We start from the raw sequence: 21,666 nt of genomic DNA on the forward strand, positions 1-21,666 counted from the left end.
TACTCCCAGTCTTTATTCAAGCCTAAGTTAATCGTATCCAGTTTGCAAATTAATTCCAATTCAGCAGTCTCTGGTTGGAGTCTGTTTTTGAAGGTTTTTTTGTTGACCTGTAATTGAGTGACCAAAGGTCTGTAATTGAGTGACCAAAGAGATTCACGTGTTCTCCAACTGGTTTTTGAATGTTTTCTTCAACAACAAAACTTCAAAAACAGACTCCAATGAGAGATTGCTGAATTGGAATTAATTTACAAACTGGATACAATTAATTTAGGCTTGAATAAAGACTGGGAGTGGATGGGTCATTACACAAAGTAAAACTATTTCCCATGTTTATTCCGCCCCCTCCCCACCCCGCCCCACTGTTCCTCTGACATTCTTGTCAACTGCTGGAAATGGCCCACTTTTTTTTTTTCTTTACTCTGAAATTTGTGGTGGATCTGTTTAGCTCTGACCTATGCTCTGTAATATAATTACCTTTACTCTTTGAATGAAGCTGTGGGATGAAGAACAAAAACACAACTTCAGCTAACATCGTGATGCTGGTCCCTTTCAACTTCTCACTGATCTATTCTACTGTTTCCTTTGACTGATACACTTTAGCACATAGCCTGTAATTTACCCAAATTTTGCAGGGTAAGATTATGCATTGTTGTCATACTAGGGTCTCCCAATTTAAGAATATAATCTGCACATCTGTCTTTGTTCAGAACTGCTACTGAAGGATGGGAATTGTTTGTGTGTACTGTGGGGAGCATATATGTTCTTTGACTGTAACCTCTTTTTAGGTGCAGGGACCATCTTTCTATGTGTGCTACATAGAGCTGAGCCCACATCTGATGCTCAAATAAATAATAGCAGTAGTGCAAAGAACATAAGAATATAACAACTTAAGAAAGGCCATACTGGGACAAATCAATGGTCCATCTAGCCCAGTATCCTGTCTTCCAATAGTGGCCAGTCCCAGATGCTTCAGAGGGAATCAGCAGAACAGGGCAATTATCAAGTGGTCCACCCCTTGTAGTCCAGTCCCAGCTTCTGGCAGTCAGAGGTTTAGGGACACTCAGAGCATGGGGTTGCATCCCTGATCATCCTAGCTAATAGCCACTAATGGACCTATCCTCCATGAACTTACCCATTTCTTCTTTGAACCCAGTTATATTTTTGGCCTTCACAATCCCTTGGCAAAAAGTTCCACAGGTTGATTATGAAGTGTGTGAAGGAGTACTTCCACATGTTCGTTTCAGACCTACTATTAATTTCATCAGGTGATCCCTGATTCTTGTGAAGGGATGAATAAAACTTCCTTATTCACTTTCTCCACAACCTTCATGATTTTATAGACCTCAATCTTATCCCCACTTAGTCGTCTCTTTTCTAAACAACAATCCAGTCTTTTTAATCTCTCCTCACATTGAAGCCATTCCATATCTAATCATTTTAGTCCCCCTTCTCCAATTCTTATCTTTTTTTAGACAGGGTGACCAGAATTGTATGCAGTATTCAAGGTGTGCACGTATCATGGATTTAAATAGTGGCATTATGATATACTCTGTCTTATTACCACCTATCCCTTGCCTGATAGTTGGTAACATTCTGTTAGCTTTTTTGACTGCTGCTGCTGCACATTGAGCAGATGTTTTCAGAGAACTATCCAGGATGACAGCAAGATCTTTTTCTTCTGTGGTAGGGTAACAGCTAATTTAGACCCCATCATGTTGAATAGACTTCACAACAAACACCAAATAAAGCATCACTTACAAGTTCTTCACATCAGTAATTCCTCGAAAGGCCTTCCTTGGGATTCCTTGAATTTGGTTTTCACTTAGATCTCTAAACAAGGGAAGAGGAAAAACACATCATATTAACAAAGAGAACACATTTCCCTAAACTGCATTGAGATAACAGAATATAACCAGTTTGGCAACTCCAGACTTGTTCGACTTTGGCAAAGAAATCCCATTATTTCCTTTATAAAAAAAAAAGTGGTGGCATTTGTTAAAAATGGCTGTACAAGTAACAGAACTTCCACCACATCTCTAAATGTGTTTTTTTAGGGCTGTCATATCAATCAGTGCGTGTGAATCACTACCACGATATTTGCAGCACAAAAGTGCACCTCAGCTTTGTAATCTTTTAATTTTGGTGCAAGTGCAGCTTCTTCCCATTTCTCCTGTGACCTGATATTAATCTACCTGTTTAAAAAGCAAATACAATTGATACATTATCTTAACAACATTTTAAAATGCTGGGCTTTCCTATGATCAGATCATCAATTTAGGTTGACATTGATAGCTTAACTGGGGTCTGGATGAACAGAATCATAGAATCAAAAAATTTACTCAAATTAAATGCAAAATAAAACAAATACAAATTTGACTGGTTTTGCTCAGAAGGCATTGTCCTGCGTATCAATGAGAAAGATGACATTTGTAACCTGCAGTACAACACTTTAAGATGTGTTCTTTGCAGATCACTCTCAAATTTCTTTGCCCTTAAAGTGTTACAGAACTTTTGTAAGTTGGACTTTTAAGATTTGCATTAGAGGCGGCCCAGGCAGCAGTGCCAATATTTCAGGTTGCCCAACTTCTAATATAGGTTTGTCTACACATCTGCTGCGAGCATGTTTCATGGCCGGGGTCGACAGACTTGCTCAAGTGGCGCTTGTGTTAGCACACTAAAAATAGCCACGTGGACGCTCTGGTTCAGGCTGGAGCTTGGGTTCTGAAGCCTCCAGAAAGGGGCGAACTTCAGAGCCAAAGCTCCAGCCCAAGCCTGGACATCAAAACATCTGCATAGCTACTTTTAACATGCTAGCCTGAGCCCTGCTGGCATAAGTCTGTGGACCTGGGCTGTGATATTCACTCCCAGTAGCAGTGTAGACATACCTTATAAAACCCATATTCATTTCCTTATTATTTTGCCAAACTATATCAGTTTGTGTTGAAACTATTAACGCTGGGTGCCTGACTAAGGCTGAAATTCTGAGGGATCTTTCAGTTAAAATTGTTCAACCACTTACAGGAACAAGATAGGGGAAAATAAGTGTTTTGCACATGATTAAAAATTCTTACAACTGTTTTGTTGAGACAGTCCAGAGCCTCTAGGCTTAGCAGCAACAAGCTGGAAATATGGAAGGGGTCCTCTAGTGTCAGAGATTTGGATGTCCAGAAAAATTCACCCAAATGTGGCTAAGCCATGAACCTCTGAAAACTACCATTCACGCATTCTCAGGAGAGGTTTGTTAAAGAGTCTGGCAGCTACATTCTCCAAAGGTTCGATCTGCCTGGAGCATGCTCCCTTCCCTCACAGCTATTATATGCAACTGAACTGTGTATGCACCATCTCCAGACCATGACTGAAGTTGGCTCATCCCGGGAACATGGGGCTGAGCAAGACTTCCCTGTGAGATTGCTCCTCCTGGCAATGGGCGCTGGCATTGAGAGAAGGAGACTGTCTCTCTGGTACTCACAATGCTCCCCATGCTGGCACCCAATCAGCAAGGAGAAAGAGGCAACTTGATTCAAATGCAAAGAAACAAAATGGGGCAGGGTGGGGTGGGGGGAGAGATTAGGAGCAAGATGAATAAGAACAGGGGAGGCAAAGGTGGGTGAGGAAAGGAATGGGAGGGAGGGGATGGGGAAAGGGCAGAAGCAAAGGGATTGGAAGAAGATAGGAGCAAAGGGAGAAGGAAACATGGCCAGGACAGCATAGAATCTGTAGTATCAGTTTGTGTGTTCGTTATGTTGTCTTAAAACATTTGTTATGATAACAGGAATTTGCCCTGGCATGAGACCAGAAGTCTGGTTTTCAAATGATTATTAAAAAGGTAAGTGACAGCAAACACAAGGCATGCCACCAGATATCTTTTTCTTTTAATAAATTGTGTATTGCTGTGAGATCCCAATCCATTCTCCACCAAATTGACTTTATTGAACCTAGTCTTGGAATCAGAGCATTTCACAAAAGCCCATGCTGACGTTCCAGGTCAAGCCATGTCACAGAGGGCTTTCTTCTGTTTGCCGTCAGGCGGGGGGGGAGAGAGAGAGAGAGAGAGAAAGGAAAGGGGGTGGGGGGCTATGTCCTTGACATCAGACTAATTCAATTTATACCAGTCATCTAGTCTACACCAAATTCTTGTAGTAGACAATTGTTCACTCAGACTCTCCCCATTGAAAACATGTTGTTGTATACAAGAGACTCTTTTTCAAGCTAGATCCAAATTCCTTCCCAATTTGTTTGCCACTGATCTATGAAGCAACCCTTCCTCCCCCTCTCCTTTCTTCTGCTGCTTGCCAATGACAAAAAATCAGTTGTTTGAGGATGGTCCTTCATCCAAGACAAACAAATCTGCAACCACTATAGACAGAAGAACAAAGCAAAGGATTTCACAACACCTCCCCTAGAACAATTGGCTTTGGTGTGTGAAAGACACATGAGAGAGCTATTGATGCTGGTAAAAGAGAAGCAAAGTGTGATTAAGATGTGGAAAAAGAAATAAGGGTTGAAAGCAAGAGAAGGACACAGACCAAAATAAAAAGGGCTTGGAGTAGTGAAATTATGAAACCAAAATCAAATACATCCAGGAAAAAAAAACTTAATTCATACTTTAATGTTTTGTTCAAGATTTTTATTATGCATTGCCCCAAATCACCTTCAAACACAAAATCCTGGTTTCAAGCAATTCTTCTAACAACATTACGGACTAACCAGGCTAATTTATGCTATTACCTTCTGCTTTCTCCCCATGCCTAAGCCTTTTTCTTCAGAGAAGTAAAAACAGGAGACTGTAGGAAATTCATCCATTTTCTATGACAATCTGCTTGTAAATTGTATTAATTTTATTTTCCATTGAGGCTCTCCTCTGGCTAACAATACTGCTTCTATAAATCTCTAGGATTGTGTATTGATTTCATAAATACCTCCAGTGATCTGACAAACTGACAGCTTTAATGGTGTTAGTGATGCAGCATAGAGAAAAATTTCAGTGCTGCATGCTTCATTTTATGTAAGTGCCCTTTCACAACTATAAGCTTGCCTTTTTGAGATAGTTACTAATAGCGTGTTTATCTCTGCTTGATAGCAATATGCCAAATTATTGTTAAGCACCTTTCATAAGCAAGTAAACCACCACCAGATCCATCCAAAACACTTTACAAAATCTGTCTATAATGTATAGACGCTGAGTTCTAGCCAATTGGTCTCACAGTTTATTTAGTTTCATTTTTGTCAGTCTCCACTGCTGTTTTGTTCCATAGTGAAGGAAGCATCAAAAGCTCTCCTGTGAATATTAACCCAAAACAAAAACTAGCAAACAAAAAAATGAATAATTATTTGTTAGCAGAAACTATGGAAAAATAGATAAAATAAACAATCACAAAATAAAAGATTGATTAGAATTTTGGAATAAAAATAACAAATACATTATTGATCATAATGCAGTCCTGAATCCTTACACAGTAGTTGTTATCCACCTATCTCAAAGAGTGTAACAGACGGTATGAACCAGAGTCTCTAATTTATAATTTATCACCAAGGAAATTAAGTGGAATGAATTTAATCTTTAGACAAACAAAAACAAAAACAAAAAACAACCCACACAGTGTAGACAACAGATACGGCCCATCAAATGTCACTCAGTGTGACGGTTTGTGAACTCTAAGATGTGCTATTAAGCTTCTGAAAGCCAGCTATTAAACATCGTATCCTCAATGGGCCATCTCAGAGAGAAAGCAGCAAGACCAAAACCTTAGTGTTTCTGCAGGTAACAGGAAAAAACTAGTTAGGAGAATGAGGTGCTTCCCATAGATCAAGGGAGGAGTGTCTGGACATGAATTCTGTCCTGTACAGGGGTCTTTGATATCCAGGTTGTTTAGGAGACAAGGTCCTGGACTGCATGAGATAGGAATTCAGAGGGGACAAGAACACAGCGAGGACTTGCTCTTGGGACACGTAAGATTGTTTTTGGCCTTGTGTACACAATGCAGGAGTGCACACCAGTGGGCTGTGAATTCTAAATGTGCACCAAGGTGTCATGCACTAACTGGCCTATGCAGACCCTGCTGGTGCATACAAAATATTCCTGAGTGTGCACTCATGTAGTCCTGTTCAAACAGTATATTAACACACACTAGGGAACTTTTAATGCATACCAGCATGGTCTACATGAACCAGCTAGTGCATGACACACTGGTGTGCACAAGAATTTACCTCCTCCTGACAAGCACTCCCACACTGAGTAAACAAGACCTTGGTCTGTAACTGAACTATTTGGGTTAGATTATGAGATGTATACATTTAGATGTGTTAAGCAAATTGTTTCTTTTTGTTTTACTCCACCTTCTCTGTTTTTAATAGATCTTGGTTTATTAGGAGATATACTATTGCATGTGAAAGTTTCACCAGTCAATCCTCAAGGACAGTGGTTCTCAACCAAGGGTATGCGTACCCCGGGGAGTACACAGAGGTCTTCCAGGAGGTACATCAACTCATCTAGATATTTGCCTAGTTTTACAACAGGCGATGTAAAAAACACGAGCAAAGTCAGTATAAACTACAGGCAATGACATGTTTATACTGCTATATATACTATACATGGAAACGTGAGTACAATATTTATATTCCAATTGATTTATAATTATATGATAAAAATGAGAAAGTAAGCAATTTTTCTGTAATAGTGTGCTGACGCTTTTGTGTTTCTATGTCTGATTTTGTAAGCAACTGAGTTGAGGTGAAACTTGGGGGTACACAAGACAAATCAGACTCCTGCAAGGGGTCTGGAAAGGTTGAAAGCTACTGCTCAAGGAAACAAACTCTGCAACTTTGAAGGAAAATTGAGGAAGAGTAAAGAGTTACTGGAGCCAAATCTCTCCCTACCACTCAACTTTAATCTTGTCATCAGGGCATGGGCAAAGCCATCTTTTCTCAGCAAAGGGTGTTGCTAAATGCTGAGTCAGATGTGCAAGGGGAGAAACCATGAAACCAAGGAAGCGACAAAGTTTGACACTAGGGTTAGGTAACTAACAGCTTATACCAACATTAATTCTAGCAACACGCCCTTGAGGAACTCAGGTATTCTCCTCATTTCGCAGATGGGAAAATGGAGGCACAATATAAAGCAACTTGGCTAAGGTGCACAATAACTCAGAGGCACAGCAGCTACCTGACCAAATCCAGAAGTCTAGACTAGACTCAACACTTGGCATGTGTCAATAAGTTTTTATTTTTTATTTTACTCATAATTTATTAAAATGCTCTTGTCAAGGTTCCTCCCCCACTCTGAACTCCAGGGTACAGATGTGGGGACCTGCATGAAAACCTCCTAAGCTTACTTTTACCAGCTTAGGTTAAAACTTCCCCAAGGTACAAATCAATTTTATCCTTTGTCCTTGGAATATCCACTGCCACCACCAAACTCTAACTGGGTTTACTGGGAAACGTAGTTTGGACACGTCTTTCCCCCCAAAATCCTCCCAACCCTTGCACCCCACTTCCTGGGAAAGGTTTGGTAAAACTCCTCACCAATTTGCATAGGTGACCACAGACCCAAACCCTTGGATCTGAGAACAATGAAAAAGCATTCAGTTTTCTTACAAGAAGACTTTTAATAGAAACAAAAGTAAACAGAAGTAAAGAAATCACCTCTGTAAAATCAGGAAGGTAGATACCTTACAGGGTAATTAGATTCAAAACACAGAGAATCCCTCTAGGCAAAACCTCAAGTTACAAAAAAGACACACAGACAGAAATAGTCATTCTATTCAGCACAATTCTTTTCTCAGCCATTTAAAGAAATCATAATCTAACACATACCTAGCTAGCTTACTTACTAAAGTTCTAAGACTCCATTCCTGGTCTATGCCCGGCAAAAGCAGCCTACCGACAGACACAGACCCTTTGTTTCTCTCCCTCCTCCCAGCTTTTGAAAGTATCTTGTCTCCTCATTGGTCATTTTGGTCAGGTGCCAGCGAGGTTACCTTTAGCTTCTTAACCCTTTACAGGTGAGAGGATTTTTCCTCTGGCCAGGAGGGATTTTAAAGGGGTTTACCCTTCCCTTTATATTTATGACAGCTTTTGACACAGATTTACTCTATTTGCAAGCATAATGCTTCACCTAGCTTGAAATAGGAAATGCAAGCACTTTAATAAAAGGGTTGGGGAAAACAAAAACAAAAAAACCCACTAGCATCACTAAGTGGCTCTATAGTCTTGACTAAAGTGCTGTTTTCTAGGTTCCTGCTTTAACACTTCCTGGTGCATCCAAAGTGAGATTTCAAGTGCCTTCCACAGCAACAGACATCAGGTCTATTTTTTTTTTTAAATTTACTTGCCAACAATGGAAGAATAAAATAAATCAGTTAATTGAAACACTGGCTCTACACAAACTCACAAGACAAGATTCTCAATTGAAGATCTAAAAAAAAATCTAACCAGCTGCTTAAAAAGTATCATTTCCGTTACAATGTCATTGTAAAACAGATGCATGCTGATGAAAATCACATACATTGACATGCATGGGTTTTCCCTCTCCATTTTGTTATTTTAATTCTTTGCATGCCGAAGATCCACCTGCCAACCTTTTCTTGTATGTACAGACCCTAACATTAAAAAGACTCATTTTCAATAGAGAACTGACTGAGAAGAAATTGGATTGATAAATATTTATTTAATGCGGCTCTTTCATGATTCCTCTTTCTAAGCTGGAATGAAGGACACCACAGAATACAGTAATATTTAATAAAGCATTTGATTTGCTTCTTCTGCCTAGAATGCATAGTTTAGATATGCACACATGCTAAGTGTATGTCTACACTACAGTTAGACACCCACGGCTGATCCTTGCTAGCTGACTCCTGCTCTTGGGGCTTGGGCTGCGGGGCTGTTTAATGGCTGGGTAGTCTTGCAGGTTTATGTTGCAATCTGGGACCCTCACACCTCACAGGGTCCTAGAGCTCAGCCTCCAGCCACAGCCTGAATGTCTACACTGCAATTAAACAGCCCTGCAACCTGAGACCCACAAGCCCAAGTCAGCTGGCACAGGTTTTTGGTTGTGTAGACATACTTCAAGACTTAAAAAGTCATCAAGAGCACATGGCCCTCAGCCCAACATACATCTTTTGTGATCTGTTACTGAGTGTAAACTGAATCATGAAGTTCCAATACATCTAAAAAGAAGGAAAAATCTGGGTTACTTGAGATGGTTCCTTAAAATATTTTTTTTAGTTTTATCCACAATCTCATTGTTCCATTGCAATAAGGCAGTGAAGCCTACATACAATGACACTTTTAGATTGCTGAAATAAAAACCCGAGCCAAACCTAGACTGACTGGACTGTAGGTGGGCTTGATAGTGCAAATTAACTAATTCATCCCATGGGCAATCCACTTGCTTTATTTATAAAGATCACAAAGATTACAGCGGTTGGCTGTATTTCTCAGTGCAAATGATATCGTGTGCTGGCTTTCACAAAGCATTTCCGGTTTTGATACAAGTAAATGGAACAGATGAAACTCAGAAGAACCCACCCCCTCTATACTCTACATTCTTTCCCAGGCTGCATTCTGCAAGTTGAGAGGAAATCTGCTTTCTCATCTCCTGTCTGATAGTGGCAGAAAGAGCGAGAGAAAAAGCTGCCACTATCACGTCCTCCTTGGTATAAAGGTATAAGAGAAAATGGCCATGGAAAAGTGAATCCAGAAAAGCAACACAAAGAAAATACATTTTTGACTACTTCTGGTTCAATATATTGAGTAGAGCTGGCTGGAATAATAGTAGGGTTTGTCTTGACATTTTTCTTTCTGTTTCCAATCAATATTTTTATTTTATGAAAATGTTCTCACCAGTTCAACATTACATACTCTGATAATGAGCAATAGCTGCACAATATGTAAATATCATGACATTTTTGTAATTCAGGGAATCAATACAGTGCACTGGTATTAAAGCTTCCCTGATAAATGGGGTGAAATTCATGATTGTGTGTGTGTGTGTGTGTGAGAGAGAATTATAGTGTTAGTAGATTACAAAAGCAAGAATTAACTGTATCCAGATGTACCATTCTTATCTGGTTAATAATCAGTCATTTCAGATATTTGTTTGCTTATTTGTGTGTTTGTTGTAAAAGCAAACTCTTTAGTTTTTGTGCAGGCAAAGATCTGCTAAATGTTTGTGACCATTATCAGAAAATTTTTCTTTACATTCCAGACTAGAGACAGGCTGATCTAACTTGGAAAAGGTCAAGTACTTCTATAACTTGCTCATGCAATTTGTATAATTCTGAAATACTTTTATATTGTACATCATGTTTCACATAAACACCATCCCAAAATGCCCTAGGGCACACCTACACTGCAATTAGGTGCCTGCAGCTGACCCTTGCCAGCTGACTTGAGCTTGCAGGGGTTGGGCTGCAAGGCTGTTTCATTGCACTGTAGACTTCCAGGTTTAGGATGAAGCCTGGGCTCTAGGACCCTGTAGGGTGGGAGGGTTCCAGAGCTCAGGCTGCTGACCAAGCCCCAACATCTACACTGCACTGAAACATCCCCTTAGCCCAAGCCCCGTGAGGCTGAATCAGCTGGCCCGGGCCAGCCAGGGGGTTTTAATTGCAGTGTAAACATACCCTCAGAATAAACAATGCATTTATGGAGTTAAACAGTTAAAGATGGAGAAAAATTAAATAGAATAATCAAGAGAGAAAAGGTACGATCTCAGAACACACATAATAATACAAGATGTGAATCAGCCAGGTGGACAAAGATACAGAAAGGCTCTTTCAGAAGGCAGAAGCTGCAGAGAAGACAGTTCTTGTACCCAGAGTGTCCAGATTATGAGAGAATAGAAAGGCCAATGCTAGTCAAGTGAATGGACTGCTGAGGGGGGAGGGAACGGGCAATGGAAGAGAAAAAAAGATAAGAGAAGGCAAGACACTGGGGAGGAAAAGGGAGAGACGTTTGCTTGGTTACAACTGTAACGAGTGTTTCAAAAACAAAGATTGACCATTCTTTGCCTGTGGCCGCTACATCCTCAGGGAAGTCTTGGCATCTCCTGAAGATTTTATTAGTCTGCAATAGACCAACGTATTTCAAACACAGTCTAAATCAAAAGCATAATCAACCCGGGCACCATCACAACAGTTCCAGCGTGCATCCCCATGGGCTCCATTCTAAGTGCTGCAGATTCTTCTTGTTCGTCAGTCAAATCCAGGTAAGAGGCTAGAGCACTGCTGCTCTGACACCCTGCAGCCTGAACTGGCCTCCTTCTCTCCCGCACTGCAACAGAACCCTTCCAGGTGTAAGAAGGGAAACAGAAGATTCCAGTCCTTTTTTGTGATGAGTCAGAGAAAACTGTGAGTGAATGGAGAGATTACTGACTCAGAAGATGAGTGGATGAGTCAGGAGAGTTGGGTAGCAAGTGAATGGTGTGGTGGGTTTCTGATGCACCTGGTGCAAACAGGTGCAAAGTGTACATTTGCAAGAAGATCCATCTGTGTGAGATACATACACACAAGCCCAATCATCAAGGTCACATGATACAGACGATGAGGTGTCTGTGCTGATGTTTATGGTATGGATGATTCAGCAGATTTTTCCTGGCTGGATATATTTTTCATGATAATTTCTGCAAGTCTGAAATAAAATTTAGAACTTTTAACAGATAGATGGTGTTATTGTATAAACATTACTATTAACAAATTTTCTAACTCCCGTATGAGCACGCAATGTTACCCCTTTTCATAGGTGAGTTAAAAATCCCATAGCCAGCTCTTTAGAATGAGTCATATGCTCTTGGCCCCTGTCCTGTAGGTATGTCAGATTTATTTCTGGCATGCAGCATTTTCCAGCTTGGAACAGCAATTAAGGCCAAGTTTGCTTACTGCGACTGCAGTATGAGTGACCCATGGCAAACCCGGAACTCATGTCAGCTCCTCTACGATCAGTGAAACACAATGATTCTATGATACTACTAGATGTCAAGCAAAAAAGATAATACTGAAGCATAATGAAGGAGCAATTGCACCTGTCTTCATGTTTTAAGAAAGTATGTAAGAGGCTAACTGCTGATGTGGTTACATGACAAGATCTTAAGTAGTACAATATTGTGACCGTCACTTTGTGGAAGCAGCAAGCATTATAGCGTCACTTCGGCTTTGATGGAAGGCAGACAAAACTTGCCGCCACGGCCATACAGAAAGCACAGACATCAGCAGTGACTCAGATGTATAAGACAAGAGTGGGTTCTCTCTCTGACTTGCGCACTGAACTATTAAAGATTCTTGTTATTCCTACTAAAAATAATACTGCTGGAGAGCAACACTCTCTAGGAAACTACTGAGAAAGCCCCATTCTGAAAAAAAGAGAGAGACTATAGCTGCAAGCTACCCAATAGAAACATTGTGACACTTTTGCAAATACATAGACATGCGCTGCTACTCATGTACTACTGCTAAACCAAAAAAAAGAACAGCACCTTAGAGACTAACAAATTTAGTTGTGCATAAGCTTTCGTGGGCTACAGCCCACTTCATCAGATGCATAGAATGGAACATACAGTAAGAAGATACACACACACACACACACACACACACACACACAGAGAGAGAGAGAGAGAGAACATGAAAAGGTAGAGTAAGAGGCTAATTAATTAAGATGAGCTATTATTAGCATGAGAAAAAAACTTTTGTAGTGATAATCAAGATGGCCCATTTAGACAGTTGACAAGAAGGTGTGAGAATACTTAACATGGGGAAATAGATTCAATGTGTGTAATGACCCCGCCACTCCAAGTCTCTATTCAAACCCAAGTTAATGGTATGTAGTTTGCATATTAATTCAAGCTCAGCAGTTTCTCGTTGGAGTCTGGTTTTGAAGCTTTTCTGTTGCAAAATTGCAACCTTTAAATCTGTTACTGAGTGGCCAGAGAGGTTAAACCAGCAGCTGGAGGATGCACACTAGTATTTCTTCATTGCTGTTGGTTCTATTGTGGCACAATTGATATTGGCTCTATACTCAACATTCACACAACACTCTACAAAGCATAAACCCAAGGCAGCACACAAGTGCATTCTTTAAGGACTGGAATACTGAATATATGCTGAGTTTAGAGGTGGGGGAAGGGATTAACATACAGCCAAGTAAAGACAAATTAAAGGTGCCGATCCTTTTTTTTGCAACAGTCTTCTCCTGCTCCAAGGTCAAATTTAAAAAAAATATTATTTAATAAAAATCTTTACCCAGGGTTCCATTCCCACAAAGGCTTACATGCATGCCTAATTTTACACAGTGGGCAATGTAGTTAATGGTACCACTCAGCACATAATGTTAGATTTTAGTAAAACCACTGGAGAGTATTAAAAGTGCAATATTTTAATTTTAATTTGCTTTACACCAGTTATGGGGCTTATTGATTTTTTTTTATTTTGCTGATTTCAACCACAAAAAATATCACTTGGTTTCGCTGCCCACTTCTTGTGCACTAAGTAAAATGCTGCAAATGTTTGGGCTACTAACACTGCAGAGGAACCTCCGATGCACCCAAGACAAAAATAAATTAAATTTAAAATCTACCAAAATATTTGTCTCATGAGATTTTGGAAAATATTTTTTATTTTGTTAATTTTAAGTAAATGTCAGTAAACTACACAACAATGTTACTTTTAGGAACCATATTTGTTCTACTTCATTGGCTTTTTAGTTATTCATGAAGTTCTCCCAACCCTTCTCCTCAAATACTACAATAGCAATGAACGCTGGTGAGATAATACTTTGTGCAGCTCAGTCCTTTTTAAAGCAACCAGACATATAACTTGTATATTTTGTTACCTGTTAACCTTTAACAATTTACACACACACACACACACAACCCCCCACCGCAAATGTATACTTTCACTTTCAATCTATTTCTCTTAACATCCAACTTCAGTGAATGCTCAGGAGCAGGAACAGACCAGTACCAAAAAACACTGGATTCTTATTTATGCACATAGTGGGAAGTGCTTTAAATAAATGGAGAACTGCCCCAAAGAGATTATGCAGACCCTGACCAATAAGAAGAACCTTCTCTAGGCTACTTCGTTTTCATGCTAGTTACATCCAAGCCTTATCTATCATTAGAGTGACCAGATGTCCCGATTTTAGACGGACAATCCCAATTTTTGTGTCTTTTTCTTATACAGGCTCCTATTACCCCCCACCCCATCCCGATTTTTCACATTTGCTGTCTAGTCACCCTATCTATCATGGCAAGAGGGACTTTCCAGTAGCAAAATGGTACACGGTAGTTTTTTTATGTGAACTTTAATAGGAATTTATCCTATTAAGTAAATCTCTTTTATTAGTGATTTAGGCACTGCCATATGTTTGCAATACAGTCACTGTCAAAGCAAGATGAAATCAGGCGTATGCCCTAGTTACAAATCACTGATTTCTATTAATGCATTTCCATTACACAGCTTCCTTTGTCCAAACAAGATTACAACATAGCTACCTACTCAAAATGAACCACATTTAGCTCAATGAGCTAGGACCAATGTACTGACATCAGTGGAAGGAGAAATAATTTCCCAACACTTTCTAATTACTAAGAAATATTCCATTGCTGGGGGAACAGTAAGAATTTACCAGTCTCTTGCTGCCTTTATGATATTGAAATTTAATAAAGAAAGGAAAACCAACATAGGTGCTTTAAGTCCTGCTTTCTTTCTCAAGATCATTAAAGGAGTAATATTTATACTATTCAGATGTTTTACAGAATTGTATTAGGAAAAAAAGCCTGCACTCACAACAAATTCTAAATATAAGTTGCTCTACTTTGATCTACATGGAACAAAATAATACCTTATAAAGCACAGATTGTATGATTCCCTTAAAGGAAACAAATTAAAAGATGTTTCATATCTTTTTTTAAATTGATCATTCTTTACTTTCAGAAAATAAGCAGAGGTATGAAATGTTAGGGTAAAGAAATATGTCAAATATTAAAATTCAACTGTGTCACCCTTGCAAATATAATTAGGGGCCCAGTTAGGAGCAGGGCTGGACCTTTAAATATCCTTCGTTGAGTTAAGTGTGTTAGTTTTTATGACGTTAGCACTGAAATTTTATCAGCAAAGAAAACTGTGCACTTTCATTATATCCTCCACAGAAATACAGCTCCTGAGTCAGCCATGCCCAGTACATATAAAATATTCTTTTTTAGTATGGACTAATCGAACCATAATATTATTTCCTAATGTGGATTTAATCCTGAGTCCTGTAAACCTTGAATGATGAGACTAGTGTCTTTGAGATCATAGGAGTAAGAAGTATTTGCAAGAGTCACAATCTGCAGACTAGACCTCTTTGATCATCGACTTTTCAGGGGAGGGCCTATCATTTAATTTGTATGTAAACCAACATGCAAGTCTCTGGGGTTGTAAAAAAGAAAATCAATACTTAGTTATAGTGGATGTAGGGCTGACAGGCATCTGGTTTTCAACCAGAATGCGTGGTCGAAAAGGGACACTGGCAGCTCCAGTCGGCACCACCAATTGGGCCGGTCAACAGTGCAGCGCGGGCCTGAGGCTAAGGCAGGCTCCCTGCCTGCCCTAGCTCCATGCAGCTCCCAGACGTGGCTGCCAGGTCCCTGCAGTCCCTAGATGCATGGGCAGTCAGGGAGGCTCCGTGCCCTGAGGGCCGGATCCACAGTTCCCATTGGCTGGGAACTGTGACCAGTGGGAGCTGCGGGGGTGGTGCCTGCGGGCGCGAGGGCAATATGCTGAGCCTCACTAGCTGCCCATGCATCTAGGCGCTGCAGGGACCTGGTGGCTGCTTCCCGGGAGCCACAGAAAGTGCCACCATGACCCCGCACTCCGAACCCTCTCTCATACCCCAACGCCCTACCCCAGCCCTCCTGCACCCAAACTCCCTCCCGGAACCCACAGCTCCCCAACATCCTGTCCCAGTCCCCTCCTGCACCCCAAACCCCTCATCCCCGGCCCCACCCCAGAACCCACACCCCCAGCCGGAGCCCTTATCCCCACCCCACACACCCCAAACCCCTGCCCCAGCCTGGTGAAAGTGAGCGAGGGTGGGGGAAAGTGAACGACGGAGGGAGGGGGGATGGAGCTAGCGGGGGAAAGGTCTCGGAGAAAGGGCATGGCAGGGGTGGGGCCTCGGGGAAGGGGTGTTCGGTTTTGTGCAATTAGAAAGTTGGCAACCCTAAGTGGACACCTTGTACAGTGCAATTAGCTACAGCTAAATTCCATTTATTGTGGTGAAGCAGAAACGACTCAAATTATTTTAATGCCGCCATGTGAAGAACAAAATTCTGGTTGGAGTTTGTCTATTTATCACAAAGCTATTCTGTGGCAAAAAGGGCATCAATAGGAGAGGGTTCCACAACAGCCCAATGTTATTACCCGTTATGTAATAGCATTATTTAAAATCAGATGATAACCTATAATACCTTTTTCTGAAATATCTCAAGTGAACCCTGCAGATTAGCACAGGGAAGTGCCAGGGAAATTATGTTAGAAAAGGGTTTTTGTATCTTGCCTCTGATTTTGTTCATACTATTTTTAGATTCTTATTCCAAGACCAGAAGAGACCACCAGATCATCCAGTTTGTCCGCCTGTATATCACAGGCCACAAACACCATGCAGCACCCACACACTAAACACAACACCCAAAATTAGATCAAAGTATTACAGCTGCAGGAGACTAAATTGTTTTAACAGGAGTGACTGAGTTGCACCAATGCCTGAGGCCCCTGCAAAGGCAGGTAATTAATTGAGATAATCTCAGCAAGTGACCCGCACACTATGCAGCAGAGGCAAGTGAAAACCTCTCAAGGTCATTGCCAACCTGTCCTGGGAGAAACTTCCTTCCTAACCCTACATATGACGATCAGTTAGACCCTGAGAATATGAACAAGAACCAGACAGGTAAGACGGGAGAGAGTGCGCTCAGAGCCACCTCAGTGCGCTGGTCCATCCCATCCAATGTCTTCTCTCCAGCTGTGGCCACCCATGATGCTTCAGAGAAAGGGAACGATAAACTAAACAAAACCAGAACACCCCGGGGGGGAGAGGGGAGGAGGCGGGAGAATCCCTTCCTGACTCCTCCAGTGACCAGCTGAAGCCCTGAGGCATGACCTCTTGTGAACACAAGATAAAAACAGCATGTCCCCGCAAGGGTTGTTGAGCCCTGCCACCCACCATCACAAACAATCCTGTCATACAATCTCACTCATAAATTTGTCCAGCTTCTATTTTTTTCTCTCTCGTGACTCTACCTTTACCTTTTACCGGCTGTGAATCACTTAGTTCCTGAAAGCTTTTGAGAAATACTGAATGTGTAACTAGATATAGTTCGTACTGTAAGGGGAAGGACTGTGTTTGGGGAGGGCAAAGCACGTAGTGGGTGCTAGTGGAAACAATTAATACCAAATATGAAATGGTATTTAACTACAAACCTTTCAAACATTTTTTTATTTTTAATCATGCGTTCCATGTGGAGATAATATTTATGCTTATTAGACCAAGATGTATGATCTCATGTGGTTTGTCCTGTTGGGGGTATTCTCATAAAAAATAACTGGATAAGGAAGAGATTCTGCTTTCATATGCCAGACGACATGAATTCAACCCTGAGCCTCATATACTACTCAATTACACCCGTTGTAATACAGAGGAGAATCAGGCCTAACATCTGTGCACTCATCACTGAGGCTGCATGAACTTTACAAACGTCATTCCAATATTTTCCCATACATAAGATCAAAGATTCATTGAACCGTTACCTCATTCATTCCCTTTCAAAATTACAGAGGCAGGCACAAACACCTTGAGAACTCCATTAGACTCACAGAAAGTTGATCACTCAATACTTCTTGGTTTTTTTGTTAACTATAAGGTGTGGTGCAAAAGATTTTCAGTGTGGTATATATTATAGTATAGTACAAAGAGATAGGCGCTCTTTTATCTTGATAAGGATGTCTGAATGTTAACCATCCGTTGTGTTAATGCTTCTCAAAATAGTTCCTCTTTCAGCTTGCACATGTGTTTAAAATAATCATAGAACTGGAAGGGACCTCGAGAGGTCATTTAGTCCAGTTCCCTGCACTCATGGCAGGGCTAAGGATTATCTGGACCATCCCTGACAGGTGTTTGTCTAACCTGCCCTTAAAAATCTCCAAAGATGGAGATTCCACAACCTCCCCAGGTAATTCATTCCAGTGCTTAATCACCTGGGCAGTTAGGAAGTTTTTCCTAATGTCCAACCTAAACTGCCCTTGCTGCAATTTAAGCCCATTGCTTCTAGTCCAATCCTCAGAGGTTAAGGAGAACAATTTTTCCTCCCTGCTCCTTGTAACAACGTTTTATATACTTGAAGAGTGTTATGTCCCCTCTCACTCTTCTCTTCTCCAGACTAAACAAACCCAGTTTTTTTCAAAAGCGGCAAAGAGTCCTGTGGCACCTTATAGACTAACAGACGTATTGGAGCATACGCTTTCATGGGTGAATACCCACTTCGTCAGATGCATGTGACAAAAGCTTATGCTCCAATACGTCTGTTAGTCTTTAAGGTGCCACAGGACTCTGCCGCTTTTACAGATCCAGACTAACATGGCTACCCCTCTGATACTTGACACCAATTTTTTCAATATCTCCTCTTGTCTTCTAGACCTTTATTCATTTTTGTTGCTCTTCTCTGGACTTTCTCCAGTTTGTCCACATCTTTCCTGAAATGTGGTGCCCAGAACTGGACACAATACTCCAGCTGAGGCCTAATCAGCACAGAGTAGAGTGGAAGAATTATTTCTCGTGTCTTACTTACAACACTCCTGCTAATACATCCCAAAATGATGTTTGCTTTTTTTGCAACAGTGTTACATTGTTGATACATATTTAGCTTGTGGTCTACTATGACCCCCAGATCCCTTTCTGCAATACTCCTTCCCAGGCAATCATTTCCCATTTTGTATGTGTGCAACTGATAGTTCCTTCCTAAATGGAGTACTTTGCATTTGTTCTTATGGAATTTCATCCAAGTTACTTCAGACCATTCCTCCAGTTTGTTCAGATAATTCTGAATATTAATCTTTCAAAGCACTTGCAACCTCTCCCAACTTGGTATCATCCACAAACTTTATAAGCGTACTCTCTATACCATTATCTAAACCACTGATGAAGATATTGAACCGGACCAGAACTGATCCCTGCAGGACCCCACTCAATATACCCTTCCAGCTTGACCGTGAACCACTGATAACTACTGTCTGGGAATGGTTTTCCAACCAGTTTTGCACCCACCTTATAGTAGCACCATCTAGGTTGTATTACCCTAGTTCAGGGGTGGCCAACCTGTGGCTCCAGAGCCACATGCGGCTCTTCAGAAGTTACTATGCGGCTCCTTGTATAGGCACCGAGTCTGGGGATGAAGCTACAGGCACCAACTTTCCAATGTGCTGGGGGTGCTCACGGCTCAACCCCTGGTTCTGCCATAGGCCCTGCCCCCACTCCACCCCTTCCCACCCCCTCCTCCCACCCCCTCCCCCTCGCTCTTCCCCCTCCCCCCCAGAGCCTCCTGCATGCCACAAAGCAGCTGATCGGGAGGGAGGGAGGGGGAGGTGCTGATCGGCAGAGCTGCCCCTGGGCAGGAGGCGCTGGGAGCCGTGGGGGGGAGCTGATGAAGGGCTGCTGACATATTACTGTGGCTCTTTGGCAATGTACATTTGTAAATTCTGGCTCCTTCTCAGCCTGGCCACCCCTGCCCTAGTTTATGAGAAGGTAATGTAAGACAGTATCAGAAACCTTACTAAAGTCAAGATATACCACATCTACCACTTCCCCAGTATCCACAAGCTTGTTACCCTGTCAAAGAAAGCTATCAGGTTGGTTTGACATGATTTGTTCTTGACAAATCCATGCTGACTGTTACTTATCATCTTATTATCTTCTAGGCATTTGCAAACTGATTGCTTAATTATTTGTTCCATTACCTTTCTGGGTACTGAAGTTAAGCTGACTGGTCTGCGATTCCCCGGGTTGTCCTTATTCCCCTTTTTATAGATTGGCACTATATTTGCCCTTTTCCAGTCATCTGGAATCTCTCCCATCTTCCATGACTTTTCGAAAATAATCGCTAATAGCGCAGATATCTCCTCATTCAGTTCCTTGTGTATTCTAGGATGTATTTCATCAGGCGCTGGTGACTTGAAGGCATCTAACTTGTGTAAGTCATATTTTAACTTATTCTTTCCCTATTTTAGCCTTTGATCCTACCTCATTTTCATTTTGACAGGTTTCAGAGTAGCAGCTGTGTTAGTCTGTATTCGCAAAAAGAAAAGGAGTATTTGTGGCACCTTAGAGACTAACCAATTTATTTGAGCATAAGCTTCCGTGAGCTACAGCTCACTTCATCGGATGTAGCTCACGAAAGCTTATGCGCAAATAAATTGGTTAGTCTCTAAGGTGCCACAAGTACTCCTTTTCTTTTTGCTCATTTTCATTGGCATTCACTATGTTAGAGGTCCAAGAGCTAATAATGCATTGCTAATGCACTTCTCCAAAACTGCAACAGGGAGGTAGCAAACTTAACTGTGACCATTTCACCAAAGCAACTGAGAGTTTGCACTAGCTCTTCTCTGCAGTCAGACGTGATAGCTTAATGGTGCTGATACTGGGTGAAAAAAAAGTTTTATTGAATATTCTGCTACTTTAATGCTTTGGTAGTGCTTCTATTCAGGAGATATAGTAATATTTAGGGAATGAAGTAAGGTACATGGAAAATTAAGGCAAGCTATCCAAACATTTGCAAAACTCCCAGAACTAACTTCCTTGCCATTTATGCACATAGCAAGTCTAGCTTGCAACTGATGCCTGAGCATTCAGTTGCTTATATGAAAAGCTATGTGAGGGAAAGAGGGGACAAAGATTAGACACACACAAAAGTATGAAATAAATTAAATATTATTCCACTATGAAAGTCTTGCTTCCACTTTGTCTCTACTGCACAGTTAAGACTCCACTTTTAAATTGGATTCAATAGTTCACACTAGGGTTCCACTCCCCTAACACACACACGCTAATTGAAGGAAGATGTATGTCCATATTATTTAAAACAACAAGAAAAGGCTTTTGTGACACATTTCAAGCTTTAGTCCTGAAGAAGACAAGGAGGAAGGGCACTACTCCGATTAATCAGCAAATGTCTTGCTTCAGCACTCGGCAAGAGGATTTATTTACATAAAGCCACTTCCAGAAATGAACTCTACTTTCCTCTGAGTCACTGTCAAACATGTTACTGGATTTCAGATTGACAATGTCAGCTCAGAAAATTAAATTAAGCATAAAAGAAGCTGAGGGCTGAGTGGGGAGAGGGAGAAGGCCCCTCTGTGTGACAGACTCCAAGAGGGAAGCAGGAGAAGTCCACATGTTCCTGTTTCGTCTTTCTATATTATAAGAAACAACAGGAGAATCACAAAGATCATCCAGTCCCAAAGCAATTTGATGTCATCATCCCTGGATGGGTTTGAATTTCAGTACCAATGTCAATTTAACTTCTACTCTAGCTACGTGAGCCTACAAAAAACTACTTATACCAACAGTTCTTGGCTTTTAATTAGCAAAATCCCTAAAGTTAAGAACAAAACTGGCAAACGACCAGCTTTAGTGGCTAGTCAGTCA

At 41.0% G+C, this 21,666-nt stretch overlaps 1 protein-coding gene across 1 annotated transcript in view; it reads right to left on the reverse strand.

Moving 5' to 3' along the window:
* The window catches only part of SLIT3 (slit guidance ligand 3), an 810,486-nt gene that overhangs the window by 354,223 nt on the left and 434,597 nt on the right, over positions 1-21,666 (reverse strand). Inside the window, exon 5 of the mRNA XM_084636935.1 lies at positions 1,759-1,830. Within this exon, the coding sequence (XP_084493061.1) occupies positions 1,759-1,830 (72 nt within the window). The remainder of the gene's footprint in view (positions 1-1,758; positions 1,831-21,666) is intronic.

The sequence above is a fragment of the Lepidochelys olivacea genome, assembly GCF_965140295.1.
Source record: "Lepidochelys olivacea isolate rLepOli2 genome assembly, chromosome: 8".
NCBI lineage: Eukaryota > Metazoa > Chordata > Testudines > Cheloniidae > Lepidochelys > Lepidochelys olivacea.